The sequence below is a fragment of the Cinclus cinclus genome, chromosome 13 (genome assembly GCF_963662255.1).
Source record: "Cinclus cinclus chromosome 13, bCinCin1.1, whole genome shotgun sequence".
Lineage (NCBI taxonomy): Eukaryota > Metazoa > Chordata > Aves > Passeriformes > Cinclidae > Cinclus > Cinclus cinclus.
In genome coordinates, this window is record NC_085058.1 from 20,531,751 (window position 1) to 20,555,501 (window position 23,751).

A 23,751-nucleotide genomic window follows, 5' to 3' on the forward strand; every position below is an offset into this window, starting at 1 on the left:
TTCCCCAGAAATTCCACAGGAATTCCCCAGAAATTCAGGAATTCCCCGGGAATTCTCCAGAAATTCAGGAATTCTCCAGGAATTCCCCAGGAATTCAGGAATTCACCTGGAATTCAGGAATTCTCCAGGAATTCTCCAGAAATTCCGCAGGAATTCCCCAGAAATTCAGGAATTCCCCAGGAATTCTCCAGAAATTCAGGAATTCTCCAGGAATTCTCCTGGAATTCAGGAATTCTCCAGGAATTTGGGAATTCCCCAGGAATCATCACTCCCGTTGATGTAAAAACCATGGAATGTTTTCTGTTTCTTTTCCAGTTTGAAGAAATCCTCGGCAGAGCTGAAGAAAATCCTCGCCAATGGCCAGGTGGGTGCACTGTGATTGATTAATTAATTAATTACTGATCGATAACAACTGCATTGTGATTAATTACTGATCGATAATTGCATTTTAATTAATTACTGATCGATAACAACTGCATTGTGATTAATTACTGATCGATAATTGCATTTTTATTAATTACTAATTGATAATTGCATTGTAATTATTGACCGATAATTACATTGTAATTAATTACTGATCGATAACTGCATTGTGATTAATTACTAATTGATAATTGCATTTTAATTACTGATCGATAATAATTGCATTGTGATTAATTACTGATCGATAAAAATTACATTGTAATTAATTACAGATTGATAATTACATCGTAATTAATTGCTGATCGATAATTGCATTGTGATTAATTACTGATCGATAATAATTGCATTGTAATTAATAATTGATCGATAATTGCATTTTAATTAATTGCTGATCGATAATTACATTGTGATTAATTACTGATCGATAATTGCATTGTAATTAATTACTGATCGATAATAATTGCATTGTAATTAATAATTGATCGATAATTGCATTTTAATTAATTGCTGATCGATAATTACATTGTGATTAATTACTGATCGATAATTGCATTGTAATTAATTACTGATCAATAATAATTGCATGGTAATTAATTACTGATCAATAACTGCATTGTAATTAATTACTGATCGATAATTGTATTTTAATTTGTGATCAATAATTACATTTGTATTTACTGATAAATAATTAAATTCTTATTTACTGACAAATGATTGCATAAAATCCTGCCCTGATTCCCTCGGGATTATTAATTGGGAATTTGGATTTTAATTGATCAAATCCCGCCCCCATTCCATGGGGATTATTAATTGGGAATTTGGATTTTAATTGATCAAATCCCGCCCCCATTCCAGGGGGATTATTAATTGGGAATTTGGATTTTAATTGATCAAATCCCGCCCCCATTCCATGGGGATTATTAATTGGGAATTTGGATTTTAATTGATCAAATCCCGCCCCCATTCCATGGGGATTATTAATTGGGAATTTGGATTTTAATTGATCAAATCCCGCCCCCATTCCATGGGGATTATTAATTGGGAATTTGGATTTTAATTGATCAAATCCCGCCCCCATTCCATGGGGATTATTAATTGGGAATTTGGATTTTAATTGATCAAATCCCGCCCCCATTCCATGGGGATTATTAATTGGGAATTTGGATTTTAATTGATCAAATCCCGCCCCCATTCCAGGGGGATTATTAATTGGGAATTTGGATTTTAATTGATCAAATCACTGAGATAAAAAAATTACATTATTGCGATAAAAATCTCTATAATATTAATATAAAAACCACCATGATAAAAAATATATTATTGAGATAAAAATATCTATTATTAATTTAAAAATAGTCATTATTGAGATAAAATCTCATAATCTCATAATCTCAGAAAATCTCTCTACATCACTGAGATTAAAAAAATAAATTATTGAGATAAAAATATCTATAACATTGAGATAAAAAATTAAATTATTGAGATTAAAATCTCTATATCCTTGAGATAAAAAATTACGTTATTGAGATAAAAATATCTATAGTATTGATATAAAAATCTCTATATCACGGAGATGAAAAAAATTATTGAGATAAAAATATCTATTATTGAGATTAAAAAATTGAATTATTGAGATAAAAATCTCTATAATATTGATATGAAAATCTCTATTACTGAGATAAAAAATACCATAGTGATATAAAAATCACTATTATTGAGATAAAAATAAATTATTGAGATAAAAATCTCTATTATTGAGATTAAAAAATTACATGATTGAGATAAAAATCTCTATTATTGAGATAAAAATAAATTATTGATATAAAAATCTCTATTATTGAGATTAAAAAATTACCTGATTGAGATAAAAATCATTAATATTGAGATAAAAATAAATTATTGATATAAAAATCTCTATTATTGAGATTAAAAAATTACAATATTGAGATAAAAATCTCTCTATTATTGAGATAAAAATTACAATATTGAGATAAAAATAAATTATTGAGATAAAAATCTCTATTATTGAGATTAAAAAATTACAATATTGAGATAAAAATCTCTCTATTATTGAGATAAAAATTACAATATTGAGATAAAAATCTCTATTATTGAGATAAAAAATTGCAATATTGGGATAAAAGTCTCTCTTATTGAGATTAAAAAATTACACTACTAAGATAAAAATCTCTATTATTGAGATTAAAAAATTACATTATTGATATAAAAATCTCTATTATTGAGATAAAAATGCAATATTGAGATAAAAATCAGTGTGTTATTGATATAAAAGATTAGGTGATTGATATAAAAATGTCTATTATTGATATAGAAATGTGTCCATCAGCGGGATAAGGAGGTGAAATGTTTGATTTTTTATTTTCGGGCGCGTGCAGATGAAGGAACAGGATATTCGGTACCGGGATATCCTGGGCCACGGCAACGGAGGAACGGTCTACAGGTGAGTGGGGATGGCTGGGGGGCCAAAAAATGAAAATCATGAATGATGGGAAGGATGGAATGATGGGGATGAATGATGGGAATGATGGAATGATGGGAATGATGGAATGATGGGAATGAATGATGGGGATGATGGAAGGAACGATGGGGATGAATGATGGGGATGAATGATGGGAATGATGGAATGATGGGAATGATGGGAATGATGGAATGAATGATGGGGATGATGGAACGATGGGGATGAATGATGGGAATGATGGGAATGAATGATGGGAATGATGGAATGATGGGAATGATGGAATGATGGGGATGAATGATGGGAATGATGGAATGATGGGAATGAATGATGGGAATGATGGAATGAATGATGGGGATGATGGAACGATGGGAATGAATGATGGGAATGATGGGAATGAATGATGGGGATGAATGATGGGAATGATGGAATGATGGGAATGAATGATGGGGATGAATGATGGGAATGATGGAATGATGGGAATGATGGGAATGATGGAATGATGGGAATGATGGGAATGATGGAATGATGGAATGATGGGAATGATGGGAATGATGGAATGATGGGAATGATGGGAATGATGGGAATGATGGAATGATGGGAATGATGGGAATGATGGAATGAATGATGGGGATGATGGAACGATGGGAATGAATGATGGGAATGATGGGAATGAATGATGGGGATGAATGATGGGGATGAATGATGGGAATGATGGAATGATGGGAATGAATGATGGGGATGAATGATGGGAATGATGGAATGATGGGAATGAATGATGGGGATGAATGATGGGAATGATGGAATGATGGGAATGATGGGAATGATGGAATGAATGATGGGGATGATGGAACGATGGGGATGAATGATGGGAAGGAATGATGGGGATGAATGATGGGAATGATGGAATGAATGATGGGAAGGAATGATGGGAATGATGGAATGATGGGGATGAATGATGGGGATGAATGATGGGAAGGAATGATGGGGATGATGGAATGATGGGAAGGAATGATGGGAATGAATGATGGGGATGATGGAATGATGGGAATGATGGAATGATGGGAATGAATGATGGGGATGATGGGAATGATGGGAATGAATGATGGGGATGAATGATGGGGATGATGGGAATGAAGGATGGGAATGAATGATGGGATGAATGATGGGAATGATGGAATGATGGGAATGAATGATGGGAATGATGGGAATGAATGATGGGAATGAATGATGGAATGAATGATCGGAATGATGGAATGATGGGAATGATGGAATGATGGGGATGAATGATGGGGATGAATGATGGAATGATGGGAATGAATGATGGGAATGAATGATGGGAATGAAGGGAATGATGGGAATGAATGATGGGAATGATGGGAATGATGGGAATGATGGAATGATGGGAATGATGGGAATGAATGATGGGAATGATGGAATGATGGGAATGATGGGAATGATGGGAATGATGGAATGATGGGAATGATGGGAATGAATGATGGGAATGAAGGAATGATGGGAATGATGGGAATGATGGGAATGATGGGAATGATGGGAATGAATGAATAATTTGGGCTTTGGTTGGGGTTTGTCCAAAAATAATTCAGATTTTGATGGGGGATTGTCCAAAAATAATAATAATAATAATAATAATAATTCGGCTTTTGGTAGGGGTTTGTAAAAAAAAAAAAAAAAAAAAAATTTGGGTTTTGGTTGGGGTTTGTCAAAAAATTAATTTGGGTTTTGGTTGGGGTTTGTCCAAAAATAATTCAGATTGTGTTGGGATGCTGTGCAAAAAAATTCAGGTTGGAAATCTGTCCAAAAATTCAGATTGTGTTGGGAATCTTGCAACAAAAAAAAAAAAAAAAAAAAAAAAAAAAAATCAGGTTTTTTTGGGATTCTGTCCAGAAATTCAGATTTCACTGGAAAGCTGTCCAAAAAAAAAAAAAAAATTGGAAATTCGTCCAAAAATTCAGGTTTCCTTGGGAATCTGTCCAAAAAAATTCAGATTTCATTGAAAATCTGTCTAAAAATTCAGATTTCATTGAAAATATTTCCAAAAAAATTTGGATTTTGTTGAAAATCTTTCCAAAATAATTCAGATTTCATTGAAAATCTGTCCAAAAAAAAAATCAGATTTCATTGAAAATCTTTCCAGAAAAATTCAGATTTCCTTGGGAATCTGTCCAAAAAAATTCAGATTTCATTGAAAATCTGTCTAAAAATTCAGATTTCATTGAAAATATTTCCAGAAAAATTCAGATTTCGTTGAAAATCTTTCCAGAAAAATTCAGATTTCCTTGGGAATCTGTCCAAAAAAATTCAGATTTCACAGCGGGTTTTATTGTTTGGATTTTCTGTTTTGGGGTACAGGTGTGCCCTTGCTGCTCTGCAAGGTAAAAAAAAAAAAAAAAAAAAAAAAGAAAAGAAAAGAAAAGAAAGAAAAAAGGGAAAAATCTCGCTGTGATTTTTGAAATTAAATATCTCGGGGTGTTTTGTTCTGTTTTGAGCTTGCGTTTGAATTTTGAGTTTGGGATTTGCTGGAGCATCGTGGATTGACCTCCAGAATTCCAGAATTCTCTTCCCCCTCTCATCCCTCCCAACCTCATAAATCCCCTCCCAAAAAAAATAACCAAAAAAAAAAAAAAAAAACCATATATATAAAATTTAATATTGAAGCTCCCACCTTGCAACCAGGATTAATTTTAATGTCATTAAAAAAAATAATAATAAATTAAAATAGCGCAGGTGAGACTCTTCCTGTTGAGGAAAAATTCCCCCTTTTTTTTTTTTTTTTTTTTTTTTTTTAATGCAAAGTTTCAAGGCCGGAATGTGATGTCTGGGGAATGAATAATATGGAAAATATTCCAGTGGGAATATAAAGAAATCCAGATTTTATCAGAAAGCCCCGAGGGAATGGAAAAGTTTCCTCTGGAGATTTATTTAGCATCTACAGTGACCCAGCGTCCCGTTAGGGTTTTGATTGTACCTTAGATATTTTAACTTGGATATTCATTATTTTTAAATTTTTTTTTTATTTTTTTATTGTTTTTTTTCCCTTTTCCCCCATTTTTTAAAGCCACGGTGCGTTTGTTTTTAGTTTCTAATCGTGCTGGCAGCTTTGGAAAACGACTCCTGCTCGCGGAGGGTTTGTTGGGAATGAAATTCCCAAAGTAGGGGAGGCACTCTTGGGATGGACTCTAAAACAAAAAGGAAAAAAAAAAGGATAAAAGCCAAGAACTCGTGTTGGCCTTGGGGAAATCTCCTTTTAGGAACGTTATCCTGGAGTGGGGTCGGGGCTGGGAGGGAATTGGGTTTGTCCCATCCCAGCCCGGCCCGGCACCTTCCAGGGATCCGGGGCAGCCCCGGCTGCTCTGGGAATTCCATCCCAGCCAGCAATTCCTGCCCAGTTAAATCCCATCTCAATTTCCCCTTTCCCACTCTGGAGCCATTCCCTGGGTCCTGTCCCTCATCCCAAATTCCCTTATGAACTCTCCTGGAGCTCCTGGAAAGGGTCTGAGAATTCCCCGGATCCTTCCCTTCTCCAGGTGAGCATTCCCAACACTGATGTCCATCCCAAATCCCATCCCTTTATCCCATCCCATCCCTTTATCCCATCCCATCCCTTTATCCCATCCCATCCCTTTATCCCATCCCATCCCATCCCATCCCATCCCATCCCATTCTAACCAGGAATTCTTTCCCAGTATCCCATTCCATCCCTGCCCTATCCCAGTTTAAACCATTCCCTGTCCCTCATCCCCAATCCCTCTCCAGCTCTCCTGGAGCTCCTGCCAGGGGCTCTGAGCATTCCCTGCATCCTCCCCTTCTCCAGGTGAGCATTCCCTGCACCCTCCCCTTCTCCAGGTGAGCATTCCCTGCATCCTCCCCTTCTCCAGGTGAGCATTCCCTGCACCCTCCCCTTCTCCAGGTGAGCATTCCCTGCACCCTCCCCTTCTCCAGGTGAGCATTCCCTGCACCCTCCCCTTCTCCAGGTGAGCATTCCCTGCACCCTCCCCTTCTCCAGGTGAGCATTCCCTGCACCCTCCCCTTCTCCAGGTGAGCATTCCCAGCTCTCCCAGCCCAGCTCCAGCCCTACAACACAACCTCCCCCCATTTCCCAACAAGTTCCCAATCCTGCATTTCCAGCACAGCATCCCCGGCCTGGGAGGAAGGAAAGAAGGAAGGAGGGAGGGAAGGAGGGAAGGAAGGAAGGAAGGAAGGAGGGAAGGAAGGAAGGAGGGAAGGAAGGAAGGAAGGAAGGAGGGAAGGAAGGAAGGAGGGAAGGAGGGAAGGAAGGAGGGAAGGAAGGAGGGAAGGAAGGAAGGAAGGAAGGAGGGAAGGAGGGAAGGAAGGAGGGAAGGAGGGAAGGAAGGAAGGAGGGAAGGAAGGAAGGAAGGAAGGAAGGAAGGAAGGAAGGAGGGAAGGAGGGAAGGAGGGAAGGAAGGAGGGAATTGCAGCTGGAGCCCTGGCAGGGATCTCTGGCTGCCGTCAATCCATGAACGTTGGTCAGGTTTTTGTTGTTTTATTCCCCCTCTCTTTACCCTAACTCAGATCCGTTGTGGCACTGAAATATTCCTGGTGCTCAGGGAACACGACGGCGCGTCGCAGGTCGCTGAGCAGAAATTTTCCAGCTCCCCTTTTATTTTTATTATTATTATTTATTTTTTTTTTTTTTCCATGGGAATGAAACACCGTTGGGATATTTTATTGAGATTGAAGTATTGATCACTCTTCCTGCTCTCCCCTCCCCTCCCTGGCTGGAAGAGGGGTTGTTCTCTTTGCAAGACCGTGCTTAGTTAGAAAATGGATTTCATTTATTCGGGTTCTTTGCAGCTGCAAGTGGTTTATGGCTTGGAGAAGAGGTATCTTAGCTTTATTTTTATGACAGTATAATTATACTTCAGAAATACACTTGATTACTGCGTGGAGCAAAATTGTTCCACTATATTGGCTTGGCCAATATTGCTATACCGACAACTTTTCAGTCAATTGAGCCTGGTGAAAAAATCAATACTTTATAGCAATATTTCCAGGGAGAACTTGCTGAATCTGAATGTTTTTTTCCCCGTTTAAAAAAGAAGGGATTTTATGGTTCTCTGACATCTTATTCCGCCCCTACCTTTTGATTTGCTTAATTAAGGCACGATAAAAAATAAAAAAAAAAATTCTCGCGTTGGGTACGGCAAAACCAGTTAATTAGCTGTGCTTTTTTGGGCTGCTCGCATGTTCAAAAAAAAAAAAAAAATAACGTGAGAAAATACCAAAGTGTTTATTGAACGTTCCAGCAGAAGGCAGGAATTCCTCCAGGCCTGCTCAGCGGGCAGAACGTGCCCTGTTTTTGGGTAAAGATTGTCAGGAAAAGGACAAAAAAAATTCTGCTCAGTGAGCTCAGCGTGCTCGTGCCCTGTTTGCCACTTGTCCCTGGAGGATTTAAATCCAGTTTTATCCTTTTATTCCTTTTTTTTTTAAAAAAAAAATGTTGCCCCACAATTTTACGCTTTAAATTTTTTTTTTATTATTTTTATTTTTTTATTTTTTTTTTTTAACAAATCATTCGCCGGTCAGTCCAAAAGACATTTAAGGGATCTGCTCTGTGCTGCATCTTTGGGCTCCGTCAGTGGCTGCAGAGATTTTTCTGAGGAGATCTTGGTTCAGGTGAAGGGTTTGCTTTGGAATGTCTGGATGGGCTTTTCCAGCTGCATTAAATCATTTACACCTCGCATCCTTAATTTTTGCTTATTTTGGAGCTAAACTTACGAAGTAGAAGTTTACCTCTGGCAGATGATTGCTCTCACGTGGTAATTGCACGCACACGTGATGTGTCTGAGGCATCCTTACTTGCACAGAAGCAAAAATGAAGGCTTTTATTCTTATTTTATTCTTATTTCGTGGGTTTTATTTTTTTATTTTAAATTTTTATTTTTTTATTTTTAGGTTTTATTTTCCAATTAGAAAAGTCCCAAACTCTTGTTTAGGGCATGGCACGTCTCTCTCCCGGGATTTATTTTTAAAGTGAGATTTTTGTAACTCCAGCAGCAGGAGCATAAAGGAAAAAACAACCGTAAAGCCCTAACGATGCTCTAATTAATTTGGGAGTTCCCAGGATCTGGGAGAGAGGGAAGGAATGGGAACATCAGTTCCCATCTTAGCAAAAATGCTGTGGGAGCAGAAGGCTTCACTTTGGAGTTGAGTAATTGGGAGGGAAGTGGCTGTGGATGATGTCTCCCACCCCAGGAATTGGAGAGCCTGGAAAAGAGGGAGAAATGAGGGAGCTTAATTGGTTCGAGCAATTTCCTGCAGCAATTCCGGAACGTTCCGGCGTCTGCCCTTCCCTCCATTCCCCACCTCGGGGTGCCCCACCAGCACCAAAATGTGGGAGCTCATCCAGATCCCGCCGGGAGCCGCTCCGCAGCCCGGGATGTGCCCCGGGACAAAAACATACAAGTAGAAAATAAAAATAAATAAATAAATAAAAATATATATAAAATAAAATAAAAGTATAAATTCCGCAGCAGGAGCTGGAGTTCAGCTGTGCTGCTGGAGGGGATGGGGATGGGATAACTGGAGTTTGGTTGGAATCCAAGGCTGGATTCTGGTTTATTCCCAGGTTTTCCTGTTTTTTCCCAGATTTTACTGGTTTATTCCTGCTTTATTCCCAGGTTCTCCTGGTTTATTCCCAGGTTTTCCTGGTTTTTCCCAGATTTTACTGGTTTATTCCTGCTTTATTCCCAGGTTCTTCTGGTTTATCCCGGATTTTCCTGGTTTATCCCTGGTTCTCCTGCTTTATTCCCAGGTTCTTCTGGTTTATCCCAGGTTTTCCTGGTTTTTCCCAGATTTTACTGGTTTATTCCTGGTTTATTCCCAGATTTTCCTGGTTTATCCCAGGTTTTCCTGGTTTATCTCTGGTTCTCCTCGTTTATTCCCAGATTTTCCTGGTTTATCCCAGATTTTCCTGGTTTATTCCTGGTTTATCCCAGGTTCTGCTGGTTTTTCCCAGATTCTCCTGGTTTATTCCTGCTTTATCCCAGGTTCTCCTGATTTTTCCCAGGTTCTCCTGCTTTATTCCTAGTTTATCCCTGGTTTATTCGTGGTTTATTCCCAGGTTCTCCTGGTTTATTCCCAGGTTCTCCTGGTTTATTCCCAGATTCTCTTGCTTTATCCCAGATTCTCCTGGTTTATCCCTTGTTCTCCTGCTTTATTCCCAGATTCTCCTGCTTTATCCCAGATTCTCCTGCTTTATTCCAGGCTCTCCTGGAGCTGGCCCAGCCTCACTTCCCAGGGAATGTTCTCCCAACCTTTCCTCCAGTGTTCAGGGAGGGGTCCCAGGCAGGTTCAGTGACTTTTTTGGGCATTAAAAAACATCCTTGGAAGTCTTAAAATTGCATCTCCCTTAATTCCTGTGGATGCATTTCCCTTTATTTCATTTTCTGTCCGTGGTTTTCTGCTTCTCTTGTTTGGTTTTATTTTTAGTCCCCTCTGTAAAAAAACAGCAGCACCTGGCTGGGTTATTAGCGCCCCACTGGATTTTATATTTATAGTTTATATTTATTTTATTATTTTATGGCCAGCGTGGTTTAAACAAGAGCGGCCGGCGCTTGCTGGTCACTCACTGCCCGTGACCCTGGCTCGGCCACCCCGTAAAAAAAAAAAAAAGTCTGTTATTCACAAAAGTGCATAAAATGAAGATAAAGTGCCTCCTTCGAGTGTGACAAAACCCATTCCTCTGCAGAATGGGAGCTGCAGTGAAAGTAAATAAATGAATGGACAGCAATCACAGCCTAGTTGATGAAACTGTTCAATTAAAGCACAGGCATTTACATGGTGTAATTTCCCTAAATTGCCAATGAGCCCCTTTAGACACAACCAGTGTTCAAATTGATTTCAGCATTGATTTTGGCTGAAGCTGATAAATTTCTGCTTGTTAGTTAAAGTAATTTTGCAGGAGACTTTGTGGTGCAGTGTTGAAGTGTTCATTTAGCTGATGGTTAAAAGAGGAGTTATTTACACAGGGCTCTAGTGTTGGGCTGAGATGGGACAATTCCCCGCTCATCTTTTTACTTTTAATTTTTAAGCTTCAGCATCCAATCAATACGTTATTGAAACGGATTAAAATGTATCCAGCCAGCTGCCTACGGCTGTTTAATTAGGAACTGGATGATTCTTAAATTAAAGTTGTTTTGTTTGCGTGGTGGATGTCCGTAGCTGGGAAGAGGGAGCGGGTGGGAAATGGGAGTTTGTGCTGGTTAGCAGTGAGTGAGCTGGGGTGAGAGCCCAGGGCCAGGAATTCCTGCCCAAAAATCCCATCCCTGCTGGAACCCATTCCCTGTGTCCTGTCCTTTATCCCCAATCCCTCTCCAGCTCTCCTGGAGCTCCTGGAAAGGGTCTGAGAATTCCCCGGATCCTTCCCTTCTCCAGGTGAACATTCCCAACACTGATGTCCATCCCTTTATCCCATCCCCAAATCCCATCCCATCCCTTTATCCCATCCCTTTATCCTATCCCTTTATCCCATCCCCATATCCCATCCCATCCCATCCCAGCAATTCCTGCCCAGTTAAATCCCATTTCAATCTCCCCTTTCCCACCCTGTGTCCTGTCCCTTATCCCAGATCCTGCCAGGGGCTCTGAGCATTCCCTGCATCCTTCCCTTCTCCAGGTGAGCTTTCCCTGCATCCTTCCCTTCTCCAGGTGAGCTTTCCCAGCCTGGCTCCAGCCTCCATTCCATCCCATCCCGGAATTCCTTCCCAATATTCCATCCCATCCCTGCCCTATCCCAGTTTAAACCATTCCCTGTGTCTTGTCCCTCCATCCCTTATCCCAAATCCCTCTCCTGGAGCTCCTGGAAAGGGCTCTGAGCTCTCCCTGGATCCTTCTCCAGGCTGAACAACCTCTCCTGTTGGAATCCCAATTCCTGCCCCAAAGCTGGGGATGGTTTCCTGAAACTGGGATGGGTTCAGTGCAGGCTTTGTGCCACGTGGGATAAAACTGAGTCAGAGCTCCAGTCCAGCTCCAGTCCAGTTTCAATCCAGTTTCAGTCCAGTTCCAATCCCTTCCTGTGTCTGGGCTGCTGTGGGTCCAGTTCTAATCCAGTTCCAACCCAGTTTAAACCCAGTTTCAATCCAGTTCAAACCCAGTTTCAATCCAGTTTAAACCCATTGCAATACAGTTTCAATCCAGTTTAAACCCTGTTTCAATCCAGTTTTAATCCAATTTAAAACCCAGTTTAAATCCGGTTTCAATCCAGTTCAAACCCAGTTCCAATCCAGTTCAAACCCAGTTTCAATCCAATTTCAATCCAACTTAAACCCTTTTCAATCCAGTTTCAATCCAGTTCAAACCCAGTTCCAATCCAGTTCCAACCCGATTTCAATCCAGTTCCAACCCAGTTTCAATCCAGTTTAAACCCATTGCAATCCAGTTTCAATCCAGTTCAAACCCAGTTCCAACCCAGTTCAAACCCAGTTCCAACTCAGTTCAAACCCAGTTCCAATCCACTCCTGTGCCTGAACTGAGACATTGCTGCTCACCATCTCCTTCCTGCATCCTCTGCTTTTTTCCACAACTTTGAACGTTCAGACTCCACTTTTTTCTGCTTTTTTTTTTGTTTTTTTTTTTTTCCCTTTTATTTTTTTTTTTTTTGCCACTTCCCCAGCAAATCATTTTGCAGTCGGTGCTGGAGCATCTGCGGAGGGAGGGGAGGCTGTGCTGTGAACCAGCACAGCCCCATAAAAATCTCCTTTTTTCCAACTGCTCTGCACTTTGGCTCCCCCAATTTAACAGCCACAGAGGCAGCCTAATGTGTTTGCTATTGCAGGAGGCAGCAACTGGCAGGGTGGTTATTTCCTAGGAATAATTTGAATTCCTTCCTTTGGATGGGGGGTACGTGACTCTCCCGTCACTGCTCCGCCGCAGCACGGCAGGCAAAAGTAAATTAAAATATATGGGGGAAAAAGAAAAAAATCAAAAAGAATGAAAATTAAAAAAAAAAAAAAAAGAGGGGAAAAGGGAAATAAATGAGCGAATGTGGGGTGGTTTGGAGTGTGGAGCTTGCAGCTGGTGGCTGGCAGGGCTGAGCTCCCTTTGCCTGACTCTCCCAGAGCTTTTTTTGCCCGTGGTTTTTTTCCCTCAGGAATTCCCAGTTTGGCCCATTCTGTGCCCTCAGGTGTGGAGGTGCTGCTCGCTGCCAGCACGGCTTTTCCCGCTCCCTTTTGCTGAGCTCACATAAGGAAATTCCAGCTTTTATTTCTCTTTGGGAATCCTGTGGTTTTGGCGTGTGGGTGAGTGGGTCTGGAGAGGTTTTTTTTCTGCAGCTCCTCAGTGCAGTGCTGAGAGGAAACCCTGGGCAAATGGGACAATATTTTCCAGCTTTTTGTTTTGTTTTGTTTTTTAATTAAGAGAAATGATGTCTTGGCGTTTTTAACAAACAAAAAATGAATTGGGTGACGAACTCATGCCAAGGTGTGAAGGAGAAAGGAACCAAAATATTCCCTTCTGCCTTTTTTTTTTTTTTTTTTCTCTTTGACCCGATGCTACCACTTTGGGGTTTTTTTTTTGGGTGGGGGGGTTTTTTTGGGTTTTTTTTTTGTTTGTTTTTTTTTTTGGGGGGGGGAAATGTGGAGATCCAGATGGAACCAGGAGGAAGCAGGAAAGGAGGAGCTCCAGTGCTGCAGCACTGGGTGTGGCAGGGGCAGGATTTTCCATCCTGGGAGGGAAATTTCTCCCCAAAATCCCATCCAGTGGTGGTGGGAATGCATTCCCTGCATCCTGCATTCCCATCCCTGCTGGCTCCCCGTGTCACTTCATCATTTTTGTCACGTTTGCTGATGTTGGTGATATTTCTGACTGGCTCCTTGGCGTAGCAGACAGGTCATGGCTTTCCCTTGAATCCTTCAGGCTTGCCTGGGAATATCTTATTGATTAGAAATTGTTTCCGTGGAGGGGGAAAATAAATAAAAATTGTTTGTGGAGGGGAACAAAAAAATAATAATAATAAAAAAAAGGGATTAATCCTGGTGGCCAGAGGAAGGAGGTCCTGTGCTGCTCCAGGCTCCTTCCTTTTGTCCTTATCGTGACAAAATAAATTTAATTCGTTTCCCAGGCACAGGTTGCATTTTTGGCGGGGGGGGGGGGGGGTGGGATTTGACATAATGCTCAGCTCAGTTCGTAGTGAGAAGCTGCTGTGCTTGATGGGAAAAAGCTGCTGGGAAATTCTCAGGGATCTTTGCAAGCTCAGCCCCTGCTCGTGGTGTGGCCATGGCTGTGTCCACTCACACGTGGGCAATTGAGAATTAGGGGGGGGGAAAAAGAAAAAATTGAAAATTGGTGTTTTCCCTTGAGTTGTTTACAACTTGTAGGGGTTTTTTTGTTGTTGTTGTTTTGTTGTTTTGTTTTTTTTTTTTTTTCTTTATGTGCCTTGACCACAGCATCCTGCAGCTCCCACTGGGATTTAGGTGAAATTCCTCACAGGGAAAAGAGAGAGGGAATTGTTGGTTTGAGCAAAGGGAAAGAGAGAGAAGTGTTTTGTTTAGAATTAGAATTCAGAATTAAGACTTTATTAGCTCTTTATTAAGAATCTGCTGCATTTTCTCTGAAGCTGGGTTTGTTTTGAGTAGAAACTCATCCTGCTCAGTGTACAGAGTTTTAAAGGTCAGGGTGGGCAGTGCTTTATTATTATTTATTATTTATATGAAGAGCCCCGAGCGCTGACATTTCTCCTTGGATTTCTTTACCTTGGGGAGAAGAAGGGAGCAGGTAACGTGGATTTCATTCCAGAAGTTCCTTCCAGCACAAACCGGCTGCTCCTGCTGCTCCCAGTTTTTAAATTTGCTTCCCTGCAGAATCACAATCCCAATTCCACGATTCCGATTTCCTGCAGAAACAAATTCTGGGGTGGGGGCCGAGCTGCTGAGGAGCTGGCACGTCCCCCAAAACCCTCTTCCCCTTTTCCCTGGCATTGATTTTTTGATTTTCTGGGGCACAAGGGATGCTCTCTGCACAGTCCTCCACGAGTTTTTCTGGCTTAGCTGGAGTTCAAGCACAGTGCTTGCTCCCACACCTCTTTATTCCTTTCTTTTCCCCCAAAATAACTCGGATTTTGGCCTCGCCACCCCTGAGGGATGCTCTGCTTTCCCAGACTGGGGGAGACAAAAATTCTGCTGCAGGATTTGGCTGCTGTGGGACCCTCCAGGGCTCTCAGTCTCTGGGGACGGAACATTTTGGCGCAGCTGTGCCAGGTCTTGCCTCGGAGGCGTTGCCTGTGATGGATGCAGGGGCTCGGAACGGTGAATCCTGGCGGGAATGCCGAGGTGCAGATGGAAATTTCAGTTTCCCCCAGCGGGAATTTTCCAGCCCAGGCAGTGCTGGGAGTCTCTGTCCTTTCCTTGGGCTTTGTGAGATGGTGCCAAACCCAGCTCTGAGCCGCTGGGGGAACTTCCCAGCAGGAGATGGACGATCCCTGGGATGCTGGCATTTGTCCCCGCCCGTGGGAAGGGAGGAATGGGATGGGATTTAAGGTTCCCTTCCCACCCAAACCATTCCAGGACTCTGTGTTTGCCTGCCATGCCGGGGTGGGACAATCCCCAAAACCCCAAACGTGGCCTTGAGCGTCCCCTGCTCCTCCCTGCTGGGCTCTGCTCGTCCCTGCCACTGGCTTCAGCTGGGTTTTTGTTTTAGGAATTTTCCTGCCGTCCTGGAAAGTTTTTAAGTTCATTCCCTGAAAGGTGCAGAGTTGCTGAGGAACCTTTACTTTTTGCTGCTTTTCTCTGCCTGATCCTACAGGGATGGGTTTGGCTGCTTCCTTTCTGGAGGTGGCACCAGAAACCTGGGAGGTGACACTTTGGGTGGGAATATTGCTTTTCTTCCCCTCACAGACATCCGTGGGTTGACTAAAAGTCTGGTTTCCCTCGTGCTGTGCTCGCCATTCCGCGGGATTCTTTTTTCATTTCATCCCTCACAACCCGATTTAAAGGAGTTTAAATTCAGGATTTTTGCGGCGCTGACTGCGACCCAAACGATCGACTCCAGGAAAATGAGAAAACAAAATCAAAAACCCAAACCTTTTCCCCTTCCTGGAAGGGGTAATTACTGCAGCAACTCCAGCCTAATTGGAAGCGTTAGCTGTTAATTAAAACACCACGGAGGGGTAGGGTCGTGTTTTGGTGTAACCAAAGCTCCCGTTCCAACTCCATTAATCACTTTACAATCATCCTGCTGGGGAAGGGACAGGACAATTTGATCAACCCGGAGTAAACAAAATTCCTGCCCTCCTGGCATCCCCAAAGACCCAACTCAGGCTCCCTGGAATTGCGACCCAATTCCCAGCGATAATTCGGCGTTCAGTGGGCGCCCAGGGCTCTGCAACCCGAAGCCGGAGCTCCACCACGGGTGAATTAGCGAGCGTCATCATTAAATCATCAAATCATCAAACCTTCCCTTTCCCCTCGCTGGGAAACGGCCGCGGAAAAAAAGGATCGGCTTTCCCCATCAGCTAATTAAACGTGGTCCCAATTAATCCGACACGCGCGGAGCGTCTCTTCCCCGTCTCTGCATCCCTTTTTCCTGCTCCCCTGGAAACGTCGTTCGTCCGCGGAGCTCGCGCGCTCGTGGATTCACATCCACACAGGTTCCCGGGGATAATCTCATTTTTTATAGATTTTGTTTTCCCCTCTTCCTTGTTAAACTCTTGGTTTTTCTCTCCCCCACAATCTGGTGCCACGCAATTCCATAAATGTTCATCCAGGAGTTACCAAATTAAGGTGAAATTTTAAGGAATTTCCAAGCCATGAGCAGAAATTAGAGGGAAAAATTTTCTTGATGAGCCAATTAATGTATCAGAGTTCCCGGGGATAATCTCATTTTTTATAGATTTTGTTTTCCCCTCTTCCTTGTTAAACTCTTGGTTTTTCTCTCCCCCACAATCTGGTGCCACGCAATTCCATAAATGTTCATCCAGGAGTTACCAAATTAAGGTGAAATTTTAAGGAATTTCCAAGCCATGAGCAGAAATTAGGGTTATAAATAAGATTAAATTACACTTTTGCCCTGTCTGTGGGTGATTTTACATGCAAAAAAAAAAAAAATAAAAACAAAAACCCCCAATTATTAAATATTTTCTCCCTCACTAATAATTGCTGGAGGTGAAAAACCTGAATTTTTTGTATTTAATGCCACATCTCTGCCATAAATCAGAGGGAGAAATAAAACCAGCGTAGAGGAAAAACCTTCAATTTTTTTTTTGTTTTTTTTTTTAAATGCAAAATTACATTGGATTTTCACTTTTTTTTTTTTTTTTTAAACCTACCTTTATTTTCTCACCTGTTCATGGTTAAAAATACTCAAATCGCTGTTAATTGGCAAATTAGGAGCGTTTCTCCTCAGGTATTGCTGATAATCTCAATTAATTCCATTGCAAGAAAACGGGAAAATGGATAAATTTGAGGTTGGATTCCCAAGGTTTAAGGTTGGATTTAATTTTGGATTTAATATTTTCCAACCTAAGTGATTCTGTTAAATTCCCATTTATAGTTTATTTCCTGCTGTTTCAAAGCCTTCAGTGCGTGTATTTTTCTATCGAAAATAAAGATACAAACCCTGATAAATAAATCTATTTTTCATCCCTTGTTTTCCTCAGTTTCCCTTGAGAAAATTGGCTTTACGTAAAATCTGTGAGGCAAAATTATTATTTTTTTTTTCCCTGTGAAATGAGTGTTTCATATTGCGCATCCTCACAAAAGGGGAATTTTCTGAAATCTCAAATTATTGAATTTTATTTTATTTTTTTTTTTTTTTCCCTCACCCAGGGCTTACCATGTCCGTAGTGGAAAAATCCTGGCAGTGAAGGTAAGAAATTCCAAAAATTTTCTTTTTTCCCTCAGGTTATGCATTATATATTATATATTATATATTATATATTATATATTATATATTATATATTATATATTATATATTATATATTATATATTATATTACATATTATATGTTATATGTTATATATTATATGTTATATTTTATATTTTATATTTTATATTTTATATGTTATTTATTATATATTATATATCATATATTACATATATATAACATATTACGTATTATATATTATGTGATATATAATATATATTTTATAAATTGCATATTGTACGTTGTATATACTTTATAAAGCAGAGCTTAAGAATTGAAATTCCGCGTCTCCGATAGAATCAAAGAAGGGATTGGCAAAAATTTCCGTGTTCGGTTTGACCGAACAGAGGAAGTGCCCCAAAAATCCTGGGAATTTGTGACTGCAGGGAGTGCAGCCCCGCTTTGGTGCCCGGGGCTTTGGTGCTCCCACCCCTGGGAGTTGGGATGGAGAAATTCCCAGTGAGGAACTGCTGGGAGCTGATCCTGGCTGCTCCTGGGTGTTCTCCAAGGGTGGGGCCAGGCTGGGAATGCTCACCTGGAGAAGGGAAGGATGCAGGGAATGCTCACCTGGAGAAGGGGAGGATGCAGGGAATGCTCACCTGGAGAAGGGAAGGATGCAGGGAATGCTCAGAGCCCCTGGCAGGAGCTCCAGGAGAGCTGGAGAGGGATTGGGGATGAGGGACAGGGAATGGTTTAAACTGGGATAGGGCAGGGATGGAATGGGATACTGGGAAAGAATTCCTGGTTAGAATGGGATGGGATGGGATGGGATGGGATGGGATGGGATGGGATGGGATGGGATGGGATGGGATGGGATGGGATTTGGGATGGGATATGGGGATGGAGCCAGGCTGGGAATACTCACCTGGAGAAGGGAAGGATGCAGGGAATGCTCACCTGGAGAAGGGGAGGATGCAGGGAATGCTCAGAGCCCCTGGCAGGAGCTCCAGGAGAGCTGGAGAGGGATTGGGGATGAGGGACAGGACCCAGGGAATCAATGGGTTCCCATTGGGAAAAGGGAACGCTGAAATGGGATTTTGGGCAGGAATTCCCTGACCCACAGCAGGTCCCGTTCATTCCCGTTCCATCCCCGACCATCCCAACAATTCCAACCATCCCTTCCGTTCCGCTCGCTCCCCATTCCGACGTTCTTGGGATCCCAATTCCCCCGATCCGGGGGATTTTTGCTTTGGGGTAATTCCCTCTTCCTGCCGTGACCTCTGCGTTTCAGGTGATCCCCTTGGATATAACTCTGGAACTCCAGAAGCAGATCATGTCCGAGCTGGAAATCCTCTACAAGGTAGCGTGCATTTCCCCCTGCGCTTCTTCTCCCTCCAAATTTCATTGATTATTTCCTTCCTCCAAATTTCATTGATTATTTCCTTCCTCCAAATTTCTTTTATTATTTTCTCCCTCTAAATTTCATTTATTATTTCCTTCCTCTAAATTTCATTGGTTTCTTTCTTTCCTCCAAATTTCATTGATTATTTTGTCCCTCCAAATTTCATTTATTTCCTTCCTCCAAATTTCATTGATTATTTCCTTCCTCCAAATTTCATTGGTTTCTTTCCTTCCTCCAAATTTCTTTTATTATTTTCTCCCTCTAAATTTCATTTATTATTTCCTTCCTCTAAATTTCATTGGTTTCTTTCTTTCCTCCAAATTTCATTGATTATTTTGTCCCTCCAAATTTCATTTATTTCCTTCCTCCAAATTTCATTGATTATTTCCTTCCTCCAAATTTCATTGGTTTCTTTCCTTCCTCCAAATTTCTTTTATTATTTTCTCCCTCTAAATTTCATTTATTATTTCCTTCCTCTAAATTTCATTGGTTTCTTTCTTTCCTCCAAATTTCATTGATTATTTTGTCCCTCCAAATTTCATTTATTTCCTTCCTCCAAATTTCATTGATCTTCTTCCTCCAAATTTCATTGATTATTTTGTCCCTCCAAATTTCATTGATCTTCTTCCTCCAAATTTCATTGATTATTTTCTTCCTCCAAATTTCATTCATTATTTCCTTCCTCCAAATTTCATTGGTTTCTTTCCTTCCTCCAAATTTCTTTTATTATTTTCTCCCTCTAAATTTCATTTATTATTTCCTTCCTCTAAATTTCATTGATCATTTTCTTCCTTCAAATTTCATTTTCTCCCTCCAAATTTCATTATTTTCTCCCTCCAAATTTCTTTTATTTTTTTCCTCCAAAATTCATTGATTTCCTTCCTCCAAATTTCATTGATTATTTTCTCCCTCCAAATTTCATTGATTTTTTTCCTCCAAATTTCATTGATTTATTTCCTTACTCCAAATTTCATTGATTATTTCCTTCCTCCAAATTTCATTGATTATTTCCTTCCTCCAAATTTCATTTTCTTCCTCCAAATTTCATTTATTCATTTTCTCCCTCCAAATTTATTTTTTTCCTCCAAATTTCATTGATTTTCTCCCTCCAAATTTCATTTATTATTTCCTTCCTCCAAATTTCATTTATTATTTTCTCCCTCCAAATTTCATTTATTTTTTTCCTCCAAATTTCATTGATTTCCTTCTTCCAAATTTCATTGATTATTTTCTTCCTCCAAATTTCATTGATTTATTTCCTTCCTCCAAATTTCATTTATTTATTTTCTCCCTCCAAATTTATTTTTTTCCTCCAAATTTCATTGATTTTTCTCCCTCCAAATTTCATTTATTATTTCCTTCCTCCAGATTTCATTGATTATTTTCTTCCTCCAAATTTCATTTTTTATTTTCTCCCTCCAAATTTCATTGATTTTCTTCTTCCAAATTTCATTTATTTATTTCCTCCCTCCAAATTTCATTTATTTATTTCCTCCCTCCAAATTTCGTTGATTTTTTATTTATATATTTATTTATTTATTACAGCAGAATTTTTTTTTTTTAAAAAAACCACCCTGTGGTTTTTTTTTTTTTTTTGGTTTTTTTTTTGTTTTTTTTTTTTTTTTTTTGCAATTTTTTTGCTTATGAAATGAATTAATTTTCCATTTTTGTTTCGTTTTCCTGTCCCTTTTGTGCCCAGTGTGACTCCTCGTCCATCATAGGATTTTATGGTGCTTTTTTTGTGGAGAACAGGATTTCCCTGTGCACGGAGTTCATGGATGGTGAGAGCTGCTGCCCCTTTCCTTTCTCTGCCTGGGCCCTCGAATGTGAAACTTTGGGCTTATTTCAATTTTTTAGTTTTTATTTTGGTGCTTTTGGGGGTTTTTTGGGGATTTTTTTGGTTTTTTTTTGTTGGTTTTTTTTTATTGTTGTTGTTGGGGTTTTTTTTGTTTTTTGGGGGATTTTTTTTAGGGAATTTTTGGGATTTTTTTTGGGGATTTTTTGGGTTTTTTGGGATTTTTTTTATTTTTTTGGGGATTTTTTTTGGGATTTTTTTGGGGGAATTTTTGGGATTTTTTGGGGGGATTTTTTGGGTTTTTTTGGGGCTTTTTTGGGGTTTTTGGGGATTTTTTGGGGATTTTTTGGGTTTTTTTGGGGATTTTTTTTTGGTTTTTTTGGGGATTATTTTGGATTTTTTGGGGGATTTTTTGGGGGATTTTTTGGGGTTTTTTTGGGGTTTTTTTTGGGATTTTTTGGGTTTTTTGGGAATTTTTTTTTGGGATTTTTTTGGGGATTTTTTTGGGGATTTTTTTGGGGATTTTTTGGGTTTTTTGGGGATTTTTTTTTTGTTTTTTTTGGATTCTTTGGGATTTTTTGGGGGATTTTTTGGGTTTTTTTTGGATTTTTTTGGGGGGGGGGATTTTAGGTTTTTAATGGTTTTTTTGGGTTTTTTGGGGTATTTTTTGGGTTTTTTGTGTTTTTTTGGTTTTTTTTCGGGGGTTTTTGGGTTTTTTTTGTTTTTTTGGGGGGGTTTTGGGGTTTTTTTTGTTTTTTCGGGGGTTTTTGGGTTTTTTTTTGATTTTTGGGGTTTTTTGGGGATTTTTTTGATTTTTTGGGGGGTTTTTTGGGACTTTTTTAGGGTTTTTTGGAAATTTTTTTTGTATTTTATTTGGTTTTTTTGGGTTTACTTTGGGGTTTTTTGGGTTTTTTGGGGGGGGTTTGGGTTTTTTTGGGGGTGGTTTTTGGGGGGACTTTTTTGTTTTTTGGTTTTTTTTGGGTTTTTTTCTGGTTTTGTTTTTGTTTCTTTTGTTTTTTCGGGTTTTTTTTGTTTGATTTTTCTGTTTGGCTTTGTGTCATTTGGTGCTTTTTTGTGCTTTTTATGTTTTTTGTTTTTTTTTTTTGTTTTTGTTTGTTTTTTGTTTGTTTTTTGTTTTTTGTGATTTTGTACTTTTTAATTTTGTTTGTTGTCATCGTTTTTGTTCGGTTTGGTTTGGTTGGTTTTGGTTTTTGTTCTTTTTTTTTTTGTGTTGGTGGTTTTTTATTTGGTTTTGAAGTTTTTTATTTGTTTGTTTTTGGGGGTTTTTTTGTTTTTTTTTTTTTTGTTTGTTTTTGGAGTTTTTTGTTTATTTGGGTTTTTTTTGGAGTTTTTTTGTTTATTTGCTTTTGAACATTTTTTGTTTATTTGTTTGTTTTTGGAGTTTTTTGTTTATTTGGGTTTTTTTTGGAGTTTTTTTGTTTATTTGCTTTTGAAGATTTTTTGTTTATTTGTTTGTTTTTGGAGTTTTTTGTTTATTTGGGTTTTTTTTGGAGTTTTTTTGTTTATTTGCTTTTGAACATTTTTTGTTTATTTGTTTGTTTTTGGAGTTTTTTGTTCGTTTGCTTCCATTTTTACCTTTCCAACGTAAAACTCAATATTAAAACTGAAAACCCCCACGAAGCTTTAACAACATTGCAGGTAGATAAGAACCCCCAGAGCGGGTTAGAATTGGGATTGAGGGATATTCTACATTCTTCCCTTACTTATTTAAAAAAAAATCCCCAACCCACGAGTTAAATTCTTCCTTTCTGATGGGTGAAACCCTTTAAATAAAATTTTATTTTTAAAAAATCCCCAACCCACGAGTTAAATTCTTCCTTTCTGATGGGTGAAACCCTTTAAATAAAATTTTATTTGTAAAAAATCCCCAACCCACGAGTTAAATTCTTCCTTGCTAATGGGTGAAACCCTTTAAATAAAATTTTATTTTTAAAAAATCCCCAACCCACGAGTTAAATTTTTCCTTTCTGATGGGTGAAACCTTTTAAACTTAATTTAAAGTTTTCTTTTTAAAAAATCCCAAACCCACGAGTTAAATTCTTCCTTTCTGATGGGTGAAACCCTTTAAATAAAATTTTCTTTTTAAAAAATCCCCAACCCACGAGTTAAATTCTTCCTTTCTGATGGGTGAAACCCTTTAAATAAAATTTTATTTGTAAAAAATCCCAAACCCACGAGTTAAATTCTTCCTTGCTAATGGGTGAAACCTTTTAAACTTAATTTAAAGTTTTATTTGTAAAAAATCCCCAACCCACGAGTTAAATTTTTCCTTTCTGATGGGTGAAACCCTTTAAACTTTATTTAAAGTTTTCTTTTTAAAAAATCCCAAACCCACGAGTTAAATTCTTCCTTGCTAATGGGTGAAACCTTTTAAACTTAATTTAAAGTTTTATTTGTAAAAAATCCCCAACCCACGAGTTAAATTCTTCCTTTCTGATGGGTGAAACCCTTTAAATAAAATTTTATTTGTAAAAAATCCCCAACCCACGAGTTAAATTCTTCCTTTCTGATGGGTGAAACCCTTTAAATAAAATTTTATTTGTAAAAAATCCCAAACCCACGAGTTAAATTTTTCCTTTCTGATGGGTGAAACCCTTTAAACTTTATTTAAAGTTTTCTTTTTAAAAAATCCCAAACCCACGAGTTAAATTCTTCCTTGCTAATGGGTGAAACCTTTTAAACTTAATTTAAAGTTTTATTTGTAAAAAATCCCCAACCCACGAGTTAAATTCTTCCTTTCTGATGGGTGAAACCCTTTAAATAAAATTTTATTTGTAAAAAATCCCCAACCCACGA

General features: G+C 39.2%; 1 protein-coding gene across 2 annotated transcripts in view; it reads left to right on the plus strand.

Annotated features, from left to right (window-relative positions):
- The window catches only part of MAP2K5 (mitogen-activated protein kinase kinase 5), a 146,282-nt gene that overhangs the window by 20,687 nt on the left and 101,844 nt on the right, over positions 1 to 23,751 (plus strand). For both annotated transcript variants that reach the window (XM_062501727.1, XM_062501728.1), the window contains exons 7-11: positions 316 to 364; positions 2,820 to 2,884; positions 17,701 to 17,740; positions 19,029 to 19,097; positions 20,839 to 20,920. In XM_062501727.1, the coding sequence (XP_062357711.1) occupies positions 316 to 364; positions 2,820 to 2,884; positions 17,701 to 17,740; positions 19,029 to 19,097; positions 20,839 to 20,920 (305 nt within the window). The remainder of the gene's footprint in view (positions 1 to 315; positions 365 to 2,819; positions 2,885 to 17,700; positions 17,741 to 19,028; positions 19,098 to 20,838; positions 20,921 to 23,751) is intronic.